At 41.5% G+C, this 13,427-nt stretch overlaps 1 protein-coding gene across 1 annotated transcript in view; it reads left to right on the forward strand.

The window, feature by feature from the left end:
- The window catches only part of LOC136856921 (neurotrimin-like), a 471,685-nt gene that overhangs the window by 360,108 nt on the left and 98,150 nt on the right, over nt 1–13,427 (forward strand). The window contains exon 5 of the mRNA XM_068231048.1: nt 9,010–9,168. Within this exon, the coding sequence (XP_068087149.1) occupies nt 9,010–9,168 (159 nt within the window). The remainder of the gene's footprint in view (nt 1–9,009; nt 9,169–13,427) is intronic.

The following is a 13,427-nucleotide window of genomic DNA, read 5'->3' on the forward strand; positions in this document are numbered from 1 at the left end:
ATGGCGGACACAAAATGGTGACTATACATAGCTCCTTATGAGTCAACCTGAGGTGCTCGCACAAGATGGCGGCTACTCTTATGAAGAAAGCTAGCTTAGAGGCTACTGCGCAAGATAACGGCTGCTGTTATGCATGCGGTGGAGGGCAATTTGAAATTCTATGTGCTTATTTAGTCAACAGAGCACCCTGCTGCCCTCTTTAGCTGAAATGTGGTGGCGGATAATTTGAAAAAATGCTTTTGACAGCTGTCATCTTTAAACAATGGCGACTATACATAGGCTGTTAAGGCCTTATCATTCTCCTCCTCCTCCTCCTCCGCCTCTTTTGTCAAGGCATAGCTTTATATCGAACAAGTTTGAACCTGCATCGCGAAGGCAAGTGAGTGCAGCGATAACATTATTGTGCACGTTTAGACTTGCGAAACATAAGAAGAGTAGAATGAAACGCTGTACTCGATACAACATGTGATTAGAACATTGATTGATGTGTTCAGAACACAAAATAAGTGATCAAGACTAGAATCGAACACTGTACTCAATACATCATGTGTTTAGAACATGTCAGGTGATACCCTTGTTCTAAGAAGATCAGATTGAAACATAACAAGACTAGAATTGAACACTGTAATCGATGTTGTTAACTTCAGCATGTGATCAGGACATTGATTGATGTGTTCAGAACACAAAATAAGTGATCAAGACTACAATCGAACACTGTACTCGATACAACATGTGATCAGAACATTGATTGATGTGTTCAGAACACAAAATAAGTGATCAAGACTAGAATCGAACACTGTACTCAATACAACATGTGTTTAGAACATGTTAGGGGGTACCCTTATTCTAAGAAGATCAGATTGAAACATAACAAGACTAGAATCGGACACTGTAATCGATGTTGTTAACTTCATCATATGATCAGGACATTGATTGATGTGTTCAGAGCAAAATTACAATTTTAATGATTTGCTTAGTGTAAAATCAAAAACTATGGAAACACACTGTGCACAAATCGCGTAGCTAACTCGCTCAGTAAACGATATTTTAAAACTACAACTTCAATGATTTGCCTATTGTAGAATTCAAAAACACGCTGTACACAAACTGCGCAGCTAACTCGCTCGGTGAACGATATAGCAAAAGTACAACTTCAAATGATTTACCTTCCATCATTCGTCTTGTGTGAAAATCAGTCGAACAAGTTATCGCATAAACACATAACATGAAATATCAGTCAATCTGTTGGCATGGGTTACAAGCATGTAGCTTATGCGGGAAGTAAAATTAAACAGAACGCTTGGGCTATAAGAAATACTCTGCTTACATTTAAGTCCCTAGCTGTTGAACAAGTTATTACATCAATATATAACGTGAAATATCGGTTCGGAAACATATTGTTTCAATCTGTTGACATGGGTTACAAGCATGTAGCTTGTGCAGGCGAGGGCTACTATGCAAAATGTTGAGCCGAAAAAATTTATCATGATAGGGTATGGAGCCCAGCGGTTACGTCTTATCAGAAGGGCAAAAAGGATTGAAGGACTCTTCCTCCTCCATACCGCACATTCCTTGTAGGGCTAATTGGCTAAAGGGCTAATGGGCAAAAGCGCTAATGGGCTAAAGGGCTAAAGGGCTAATAGGTAAAATGGCTAAAGGGCTAAAGGAACAACAAACTCATCGATCGCTATCAGCAAGAACGCTTGTACTTTGTTAAGTGCAGAAAATTAATCTTTATTGGTAAATTGTTTTATGTTCAGAACAAGGAATGGAACCTAGGGGTTACGTCTTACCTAATAAAATCCCCGAGGTACGATGAGTTACGTTTTTCTAACTAGTGTTTGTAACACTGAACTTTTCAAGATGATAGCAGAGAGGTTAGCAATGTTCTGTTGTTGGATTTTAAATTCCGCGCTACAACATGCATAAGGTGGCAGCCTTGAGGTTTACCGCCGTAAATAAGGCAGCAGTGAGGTTACCGACGCTCTATTGTCCTTCAAAGAGAGGTTAGGATCCGTCAAGAAGACAGCTGTCAAAAAAGCACGTGGCTTTGTCAAACAAGAGCACGTGGTCGTGACGTCACGGTCACGTAGTATGCTGCATCAGCATCCAATGTTGAATGTCTACACCTACGTAGTTAACACTCTGCTATGTTCACAAGATTTGTACACATAACTGTTCTTTGTGCTTTAAGTTCGGGCACATAGGTTATATTAAGATAGCAGCACACGTACAAGCGATGGTCGCACGCTCGCGTAGAAGTTGTTTAGTACGATAGTTGATGTATGCATTATCAAAAGGTGATATGTACACGCTTTTAAACCTTGCTATTCTTACTGCTACTATGTTCGCAAGATTTTCAAACATCGCTATTCTTTGTGCTTTAAGTTCGTTCGCATAGGTCATGCTAAGGTAGCAGCACAAACACATGTGAACTTGTACATTCTAGCGGGATGTGTTTAGTACGATAGTTGATGCATGCAAAATCGATAGGTGATGTGTACACGCTTTTAAACTTAACTATTCTTCGTGCTTTAAAATCTTGCACCTACGTTATGCTAAGATAGTAACATACTCTAGCGGGAGAAGTTTAGTACTGTAGTTGATGCATGTATAATCGAAAGGCAATGCGAACACGCTTTTAAAACATTGCTATTCTTACTGCTGCTGCTATGTTCACAAGATTTTTATACGTCGCTATGCTTTGTGCTTTTAGTTCCTTCATATAGGTTATGCTAAGTTAGCAGCATAATTATAAGGTTGTCGCACGCTCTAGTGGAAGAAGGTTAGTACGAAAGTCGATGCATGCAAAATCGATAGGTGATGTGTACACGCTTTGAACTTGGCTATACTTTGTGCTTTAAGTTCGTGCACATAGTTTATGTTAAGATTGCAGCACACAAAAGCGATGGTCGCACGCTGTTGTGGAAGAAGTTTAGTACGATAGTCGATGCATACATCATCGATAAGTGATGTGTACACGCTTTTAAACATAGCTATTCTTTGCGCATTAATTTCGTGTACATAGGTTAGGAATACACAAATGCGATTGCTACATTCTCTAGCGGAAGAAGCCTAGTACGATAGTCGACGCATACATCATCGATAGGTGATGTGTACACGCTATTCTTTGTGCTTTATGTTCACACACATACATAAGTAGTAGCACACAATTGCGATCGTTGTACACTCTAGCGGGAGAAGTTTATTACGATGGTCGATGCATGCAAAATCGATAGGTGATGTGTACGCGCTTTGGAACATAGCTATTCTTTGTGCTTCAACTTTATACACATACTTAGCAATACACATATGCGATCGTTGTTACACTCTGGCGGTAAAAATTAGTCGATGCATGCAAAATCAATAGGTGATGTGTACACGCTGTTAAACATCGTTATTTTTGTGCTTTAAGTTCGTGAGTATAGGTGTGTATAGGCTATGCTAAGATAGGAGTAAAATCTAGCGGAAGAAGTTTAGTACGATATCTCATGCATGCAAAATCGATAGGTAATGTGTACACGCTTTCAAACATGGCTATTCTTTGTACTTTAAGTTCATGCACATAGGTTATGCTAAGATAGCAGTACAATCTAGCGGAAGAACTTTAGTCTGAGAGTCGATGAATACAAAATCGATAGGTGATGTGTACACGCTTTGAAACATGACTATTCTTTGTACTTTTAGTCATGCGTATTAGTTATGCTAAGATAGCAGCACAATCTAGCGGAAAACGTTTAGTACGAGGGTCGAAGCATGAAAAATCGATAGGTAATGTGTACACGCTTTTAAACATAGCTATTCCTTGTACTTTAAGTTCATGCATATAGTTTATGCTAAGATAGCAGTACAATCTAGCGGAAGAAGTTTAGTACGATAATTGATGCATGCAAAATCGATATATGATGTGTACATGCTGTGAAACATGGATATTCTTTGTACTTTAAGTTCATGCGTATAGGTTATGCTAAGATAGCAACACAATCTAGTGAAAAAAGTTTAGTATGATAGTCGATTCATGCAAAATCAATAGGTAATGTGTACACACTTTGAAACATGGCTATTCTTTGTACTTTACGTTCATGCGTACAGGTTATGCTAAGATAGTGTAAGAAGTTTAGTGCGATATTTGATGCATGCTAAATCGATAGGTGATGTGTACACGCTTTGAAACATGGCTATTCTTTGTACTTTAAGTTTATGAGTATAGGTTATGCTAAGATAGCGGAACAAGTTTAGTACGACAGTCGATGCATGTAAAATCGATAGGTGATGTGTACACGCTTTAAAACATGGCTATACATACTGCTGCTCTGTTCCCAAGATTTTTAAACATAGCTAATCCTAATGCTGCTCTTAACGGCGTAGAGCTAAGGATAGATTACGTGACCATGACGTCACGACCACGTGCTCTTGTTTGGTAAACATAGCCACGTGATTTTTGACAGCTGTCTTCTTGACGGACCCTAACCTCACTTTGAAAGACAATAGAGCGTCGGTAACCTCACTGCTGCCTTATTTACGGCGGTAAACCTCAAGGCTGCCACCTTATGCATGTTGTAGCGCGGAATTTAAAATCCAACAACAGAACATTGCTAACCTCTCTGCTATCATCTTGAAAAGTTCAGTGTTACAAACACTAGTTAGAAAAACGTAACTCATCGTACCTCGGGGATTTTATTAGGTAAGACGTAACCCCTAGGTTCCATTCCTTGTTCTGAACATAAAACCATTTACAAATAAAGATTAACTTTCTACACTTAACAAAGTACAAGCGTTCTTGCTGATAGCGATCGATGAGGTTGTTGCTCCTTTAGCCCTTTAGCCCTTTTACCTATTAGCCCTTAAGACCGTTAGCCCATTAGCCCTTTCGCACATTAGCCCTTTCGCCAATTAGCCCTACAAGTAATGTGCGGTAAGGAGGAGGAAGAGTCCTTTAATCCTTTTTGCCCTTCTGATAAGACGTAACCGCTAGGTTCCATACCATATCACGATTATTCTTTTTCGGCTCAACATTTTGCATAGTAGCCCTCGCCTGCACAAGCTCCATGCTTGTAACCCATGTCAACAGATTGAAACAATATGTTTCCGAACCGATATTTCATGTTACATATTGATGTAATAACTTGTTCAACAGCTAGGGTCTTAAATGTAAGCAGAGTATTTCTTATAGCATTAGCGTTCTGTTTAATTTTACTTCCAGCATAAGCTTCATGCTTGTAACCCATGCCAACAGATTGACTGATATTTCATGTTACGTGTTTATGCGATAACTTGTTCGACTGATTTTCACACAAGACGAATGATGGAAGGTAAATCATTTGAAGTTGTACTTTTGCTACATCGTTTACCGAGCGAGTTAGCTGCGCAGTTTGTGTACAGCGTGTTTTTGAATTCTACACTAGGCAAATCATTGAAGTTGTAGTTTTGAAATATCGTTTACTGAGCGAGTTAGCTACGCGATTTGTGCACAGTGTGTTTCCATAGTTTTTGATTTTACACTAAGCAAATCATTAAAATTGTAATTTTGCTCTGAACACATCAATCAATGTCCTGATCATATGATGAAGTTAACAACATCGATTACAGTGTCCGATTCTAGTCTTGTTATGTTTCTATCTGATCTTAGAATAAGGGTACCCCCTAACATGTTCTAAACACATGTTGTATTGGGTACAGTGTTCGATTCTAGTCTTGATGACTTATTTTGTGTTCTGAACACATCAATCAATGTTCTGATCAAATGTTGTATCGAGTACAGTGTTCGATTGTAGTCTTGATCACTTATTTTGTGTTCTGAACACATCAATCAATGTCCTGATCACATGCTGAAGTTAACAACATCGATTACAGTGTTCGATTCTAGTCTTGTTATGTTTCAATCTGATCTTCTTAGAACAAGGGTATCCGCTGACATGTTCTAAACACATGATGTATTGAGTACAGTGTTCGATTCTAGTCTTGATCACTTATTTTGTGTTCTGAATACATCAATCAATGTTCTGATCACATGTTGTATCGAGAACAGCGTTTCATTCTACTCTTCTTATGTTTCGCAAGTCTAAACATGCACAATAATGTTACCGCTGCACCCACTTGCCTTCGCGATGCAGGATAAACTTGTTCGATATAAATCTATGCCTTGACATAAGAGACGGAGGAGGAGGAGAATGATAAGGCCTTAACAGCCTATGTATAGTCGCCATTGTTTAAAGATGACAGCTGTCAAAAGCATTTTTTCAAATTATCCGCCACCACATTTCAGCTAAAGAGCGCAGCAGGGTGCTCTGTTCATTAATTAAGCACATAGAATTTCAAATTGCCCTCCGCCGCATGCATAACAGCAGCCGTTATCTTGCGCAGTAGCCTCTAAGCTAGCTTTCTTCATAAGAGTAGCCGCCATCTTGTGCGAGCACCTCAGGTTGACTCATAAGGAGCTATGTATAGTCACCATTTTGTGTCCGCCATCTTGCGTAAGCATCCCTAGGACTTCTCAAGCCATCTTGTGTCTCATAAGAGCAGCCACCATCTTGTAGAATTAGATAGCTGCCAATGCCAAAGGGCTTAAGTAGGAATCGAACCGTTGATCTCATCATTAGACTATGTTTTTCTTGTTCCTGATACTGCGACCTAGCTATTAGGCGGAAAAATTTCGTCCGTTTTGCTCTACGATGCACCGTTTTCGAGATATTAACATTTTGCATTTAAGCCCCAAATTGAATGAATCGAACCAGCATGGTACGTTATACTCTCTACCATAGCTAGACCTGATCATGTTACGAAGACTCGCTTCAATACAAGCTAAAACAGAGCAAATGCCAAAGGGCCTAAGTAGGAACCGAACCATTGATCCCATCATTAGACTATGTTTTTCTTATGCTATCATGTTCCTCATACTGCGAACGTGAGTACTAGGCAGAAAAATTTTGTCCGTTTTGCTCTACGGTGCACCGTTTTCGAGATATTTAACATTTTGCATTTAAGCCCTAAATTTAATGAATCTAACAAGCACGACACGTTAGCCTCTAAGCTAGCTTTCTTCATAAGAGGGGCAGCCATCTTGCGCAAGCACCCTTAAAGCGTCTCATAAGGAGTTGGGTATAGCCGCCATCTTGTGTCCGCCATCTTGCTCAAGAATCCTTAGGGTGTCTCACGCCATCTTGTGCAAGGACACTTAAGTCGTCCCATAAGAGCAGCCGCTATCTTGAGCAAGCATCCGAAGTGCATCTCATAAGGAGCCATGTATAACTGCCATCTTATGCAAGCATACCAAGGACGTCTCATAAGAACCTATGTATAGCAGCCATCTTGCGTAAGCACCCTTAAGGAGTCATCTTGTGCAATTAGAGTCGAGAGATGGCTGCTGTAGAATTTTTCTTTTTAAATTATCCACCACCATATTTCAAAGGTATCTAGATAAATATAGCAGCACGATGCTCTCTTGATTAAAGATGGCGGATTATAGCTAACAGAAATTTTCAAATTGCCCACTACTACATGCTTAAGGTAGTAGCCATAAAGAGGGCAGCACGGTGCTCTGTAGATAAAAGGTGGCGGATGACAGCTGTCAAAAAAGCACATGGCTTTGTTTCCAAACAAGAGCACGTGGAATTTGCCGCCACCACATTTCAAAGGTATCCAGCTAAAGAGGGCAGCACTGTACTCTGTTGCTTAATGATGGCGGATGACGGCTGTCAAAAAGTGCGTGGGTTTGTTTCCAAAGAAGAGCATGTAGAATTTTTCAAATTGCCGCCACCACATAGAGGGCAGCACGGTGCTCAAAGATGGCTGTTGTCACGTGGAATTGCCTGCCACCACATTTCAAAGGTATCTATCTAAAGAGGGCAGCACGGTGATTAAAGATGGCTGCTGTCAAAAAGCATTTTTCAAATTATCCGCCACCACATTTCAGCTAAAGAGGGCAGCACTGTGCTCTGTTGATTAAAGATGGCGGATGACAGCTGTCAAAAAAGCTCGTGGATTTGTTTACCGATTCAAATCTCGCGCTAGTGAGGTTAAGTTGGTAGCACTGAGGTTTAGGCCCGTTAAGATGACAGCACTGCGGATGACAGGTGACGAATTTGCAGCTACTGCGATAAAGAGGGCAGCATGGTGCTCTGTAGTTTAAATATGGTGGATGACAGCTGTCAAAAAAGCACGTGGATTTGTTTACCGATTCAAATCTCGCGCTAGTTAGGTTAAGGTCCATCAAGATGGCTGCACTGAGGTTTGCGATACGTTGTTGTCTGTCAAGAAGCACGCGGCTGTCAAAAACACGTGGATTTGTTTACCAATTCAAATCTAGCGCTTGTGAGGTTAAGTTGGTACCACTGAGCTTTAGGCCCGTCAAGATGGCAGTACTGAGGTTAGCGATGCGTTGTTGTCTGTCAAAAAGCACGTGGCTGTCAAAAAACACGTGGATTTGTTTACAAATTCAAATCTCGCGCTAGTAAGGTTAAGTTGGTACCACTGAGGTTTAGGCCCGTCAAGATGGCAGCAGTGAGGTTAGCGATGCGTTGTTGTCTGTCAAAAATCACGTGGCTGTCAAGAAAGCACGTGGCTTTGTTTACCAATTCAAATTTTCCGCGGGAGGAGGAGCAGGCCTCTGGGAAGGCCTCCCGGGAGGAGGAGGAGGAGGAGTGGGCCCCTGGGAAGGCTCCCGCTAGGAGGAGGAGGAGGAGGCCTCTGGGAAGGCCCCTTGGGAGGAGGAGGAGGAGGAGGCCTCTGGGAAGGCTCCCGGGAGGAGGAGGAGGCCTCCGGGAAGGCCCCTCGGGAGGAGGAGGAGGCCTCTGGGAGCCAGAGGAAGAGGAGGAGGAGGAGGCCTCTGGGAGTGAGCCAGAGGAGGAGGAGGCGCTAGAACTGTCCTATTATACTACTGATGTGTTCTACCATCCCATCCCACAAAGTGGGAAGGGAGGGGGTTAAGTGAACGGACTATTGGTTTAGATCTGTAATATGGCCAATGTGCTGAGACCTTGATTCCTAATAAAATGTGGTGACATGTTTCAGTTCCACCGGACATCCTGGACTACCCCACCAGTACGGACATGGTGGTGAGAGAAGGGACCAACGTAACCCTCCGGTGTGCCGCCACGGGGTCTCCTCAGCCCAACATCACTTGGAGGAGAGAAGGCGGGGAGCCCATCCCTCTGGCGAATGGACTAGAAGGTAAGTCAGCGGCTTGTCACCCACAATGTTAGTCGGGCATAGGTTATTAAGAGTGTCCAGTCGTGAGCTACTGTATTAAAAAAGTTGTCCGTCTTGACGCATTTCGCTCAGTTTTATATTTCCTAAATGAATTCAGGAATGCAGAAATTTTATTTTATTTGTAAGATGTTGTTTTACGTCATTTGTAATGTTTATACATTTACATCTTCATCGTGATCATCTTGAACCAGATCCAGTGTCCCGGGTGCGGTGAATGGGCACTGTCCATTAACTTCTGTCCATGCAGAGGTTTTCTTCCATAATCTGCTGCAGACTTCGTTCAGATATATCATCTCTTCCTTGGCCCATCTCTTGACCATTTGCCTACGAGTTCCTCCCCAAACCAATCTGTAGCCGTTCGTTGTGGGTCCATTAGTTTGAGATGACCAAACTATTCCAGCCTGGCTTCGACAGAGACCTCACCAAGGATTTTTTTTTTTTTTGCACTTAGAAAAGGTGGCGTAACTCATTGTTTATAATTTTGTCCCTCCTTCTTTTCGGAATCATAGTTCTTAAGAACTTTATTTCCACTGCTTGTAGTTTGCTGATACTTCTGTTGGTTGGGAGGGAGGTTTCTAGACTGTATGTGGAAACTGGTACAAAATAGCTCTTGTAGAATACTAATTTTGATTTTAATGGAACTTGGTTATCCCAGAGAAGTTTTCTCACAAGATGATAAAACTGTGCTCCATTCTGTACTCTACTAACCATTTCTGCAGATGGTGGGCTAGCTGTTGTTACTACAGTGCCAAGGTAATGGAACTGACAGACTTGCTCCAACTTCGAGCCATCTAAAGTGATGACAGTACGGATGTTCTGTCGACTAACAGGCAACATTGTCATTTTGGACTTGCTTGTATTGAGACCAAATTGCTTGAATATAGGATTCCAGTCGTACAGCTTCTTTTATACTTCATCCTAACTATCACCCCATATCACCAAACCATCTGCAAAGGCAATAATATCATTGCAAAACATATTATGTGCACCTAGTGAAATGCTAGCAGGGAAAGAAAGAACTGTTTATAGCATTCTGCGTGTCGTACACTCAGGAACCACAGGAGGTGAAAACATTTCACAATTTACGGAAGTTGATTGTCCATCAATACCATTACGATATGAAATACGAATTGATACACGCACTATGATAACAGATTATTAATCATATTAACATTAAATAAAGAGTGGATTAGACCGGGAAAAATACGAATTTTTTTGTATTTTGAAAAGTATATGGAAAAAGGAAATTAAAAATGTCAAAACGAATACAAACGAGAGTAATGAAGGATAAGGATAAGTGGCCTGCGTATCCTAGAATTCTTCTTTGGCTACCGCTTTTTCCCACACCTGTGGGGTCGCGGGTGCGAACTGCGTCGCACATGTGGATTTGGCCCTGTTTTACGGCCGGATGCCTTACCTGACGCCAATCCATGTTGTTTGAATATGAGCAGGAGAGTGTTGGTACGGACAAATACACCCAGTCCCCAAGCCGGGAGAATTAATCAGAAACGATTAAAATCACTGACCTGGCCGGGAAACGAACCCGGGACCCTCTGAACCGAAGGCCCCAACGTTGACCATTCAGCCAACGAGTCGGACCCTGCGTATCCTACAATAATGAATAAAATTACTAGCAGGTTAAAAATTAATGTCAAATGTAGTAATATATAAATTGTTGTATTGTGTCATTATATTAATTCTTTAAGTCTTTATGTAAGGCATGTTGATAGTGGTGGGATACTCCAAAAAGACTTGTGACACAAAATTATTAAATAAGCTAAGGAAAGGGAAGATACATGTTGTCCTAGACAATATTGAATTGTTAACGTCTAGGACAAAATACATTATACTTAGTGTAGTAACAGTCAAGTTAAGAGGATAATGTAATGCATGTATCAAACTTTAATGAATTGGTATAAAAGAGCGCTCTCTCCCTAGTTTCAGACGATCCGGAACCAGGGGATGGGATGACTCTCTTCTCTTCTCTTCTCTTCTCTTCTCTTCTCTTCTCTTCTCTTCTCTTCTCTTCTCTTCTACAATTATATATTAATTTAAAATTTGGAAATGCCTTTTCTGGCGCGACCTAGTGTTTTCAGTGCACTATGTCTTCTGGTATGGGCTAGAGCAATTTGTTACCCTCATTGACCTGTCTCAGTCTTATCCTTGGCTTTGGCAATATGAAAGTGACTCAGGTATGAGCGATGCTAGTAATGCCATTCCTTATGCAGCCAGTCCCTGCTATGAATGGTGTGAAAATGTCGCTCATAGGATCGGTTGGTGCGTGCATTTCAGTGGGCTTGGCAGACTGATATGTAATAGCAACTTCTGGTTCGGTGAGGAAAGCAACAGGAAACTACCTCACTCCTCATTTCCCGAGTACGCTTCTTCAGTGATCCCTAGGCTATCTATGAGAGCTGATGGTGGAGCTGTTGAGGATCCAACGAGCCTTAGGGATGACGACTGAACATACATATATACAAGATATTGAACTTTATTTTACACCCGCCAGCTATCCATGATCATTAAGGCGTGTCTATAAGGTCTGGCACCGTTGTCACCCCGTTCGAGTACCACTGGTTGCAAAAAAATCACCATCTGAATGTTGGCCGCAGGGCAAATAATGTGGTGGTGTACAATTTCTAATCACTTGATTGCGTGCCAAAAATGTGAATTCAGTTACGAAACTCTCCGCAGTGCACATATAGAGTAAGAGCATATGACGCTGTAGACGTTGATTCGGCCGTCGGATGGAGATGTTAAGCCTTGAGCAGTCCCCTTGGTGCTATTCGTGAGGAGTAGGCTGTGTGCCGGCACCGGCTTTCACTCACTCCATTCCTTTTTTTTGCTAGGGGCTTTACGTCGCGCCGACACAGATAGGTCTTATGGCGACGATGGGATAGGAAAGGCCTAGGAGTTGGAAGGAAGCGGCCATGGCCTTAATTAAGGTACAGCCCCAGAATTTGCCTGGTGTGAAAATGGGAAACCACGGAAATCCATACACTCCATTCCTACTATCATATATCATACCATTCATTTCATTGACTCCTCTGCTGACGTTCACGTCAAGAAGGGCATCCGATCGTATAAAACTCGCTATAAAAATTCGTCTGACTTGACACTCAATCCCGTAGAGAAACCGGACAAGGTTTCGACGTACATATATGAAACCGTATTTTAACCGAATAAAAGAAAATGCCATTCATGATGTAATATTTCTGGGATTACGCCGTGTAATAAAACATATGTACACACTCAACGCGCGTTTAGAAAGGTACCTTGCCTTTCTTCATCAGGAGAAAACAGGAAACGGAAACACGACGCATCAAATGTTGCTAAGAGAAAACAACAAAGAACTTAAAATGTGCTCTAAGATGTAATACGGACGCCATTTTAGCCCCATGATCGGGACAACAAATGGTAGCAGTAAAGCATCTTCCTCTGATGCTTCTGATAATAGGTAGCCTTGATTCACTGAGGCAGTACCCTGTATTACGGTTGAAATTTTCTCGGTGTTTACGTATTTCAACCGCCTCCCTGATGATTCTGGGGCGATATTGTTTAATACGGGCATGAACATCCACTTCTTGGAACATAACATTATGAACAGGTGATTGCTTTTGAGACACCAAGTTTTGGTTTCAAAAATATAGCCTTTACCGTCTCCAAAGCTACAAGTTCTGACACTTTAAGATGGTCCCAAATCAGTTATATGTCGTATGTTGTTATTGGCATTATTTTCGCTGGGAATTAACTAAGTAGCAGTTACTAACGATAGCCTGATGAGTCTCTTTATTCCATATATTGCTCCAATAGCAGCAGCAATTCCTTCCTTTATATGAACCCTGAAGGGCAGTCCCATGGTCTGCAAATAGATACCCAAATATCTGAAACTCTTCACCCTCTGTAGGTCCTCTCCTTCGACGGTTATCTTGTATTCTTCTGCCATCCTACCTCCTCTTCTGAATGCCATCATGACTGTCTTGTCCTTTTTTATCCTAAAATCATTTTCTATTGCCCATATTAGCAGTTTATCCATTGCCTTTTGGGGATCAACTAGGTTCGTTGACCCTATGACCAAGTCATCTGCATATACAAGTAACGACACATTTAGTCTTTGGGAAATATTATTTATGTCTGACGTTGCAGTGTTGAAAAGTGTCGGACACTTTGGGTCAGTCTGGATCAGTTTGGTTTAATAAACAGACAAGGTAGCAGGTGGC

Source organism: Anabrus simplex, chromosome 1 (genome assembly GCF_040414725.1).
Source record: "Anabrus simplex isolate iqAnaSimp1 chromosome 1, ASM4041472v1, whole genome shotgun sequence".
In the NCBI taxonomy this organism is placed as follows: Eukaryota; Metazoa; Arthropoda; class Insecta; order Orthoptera; family Tettigoniidae; genus Anabrus; species Anabrus simplex.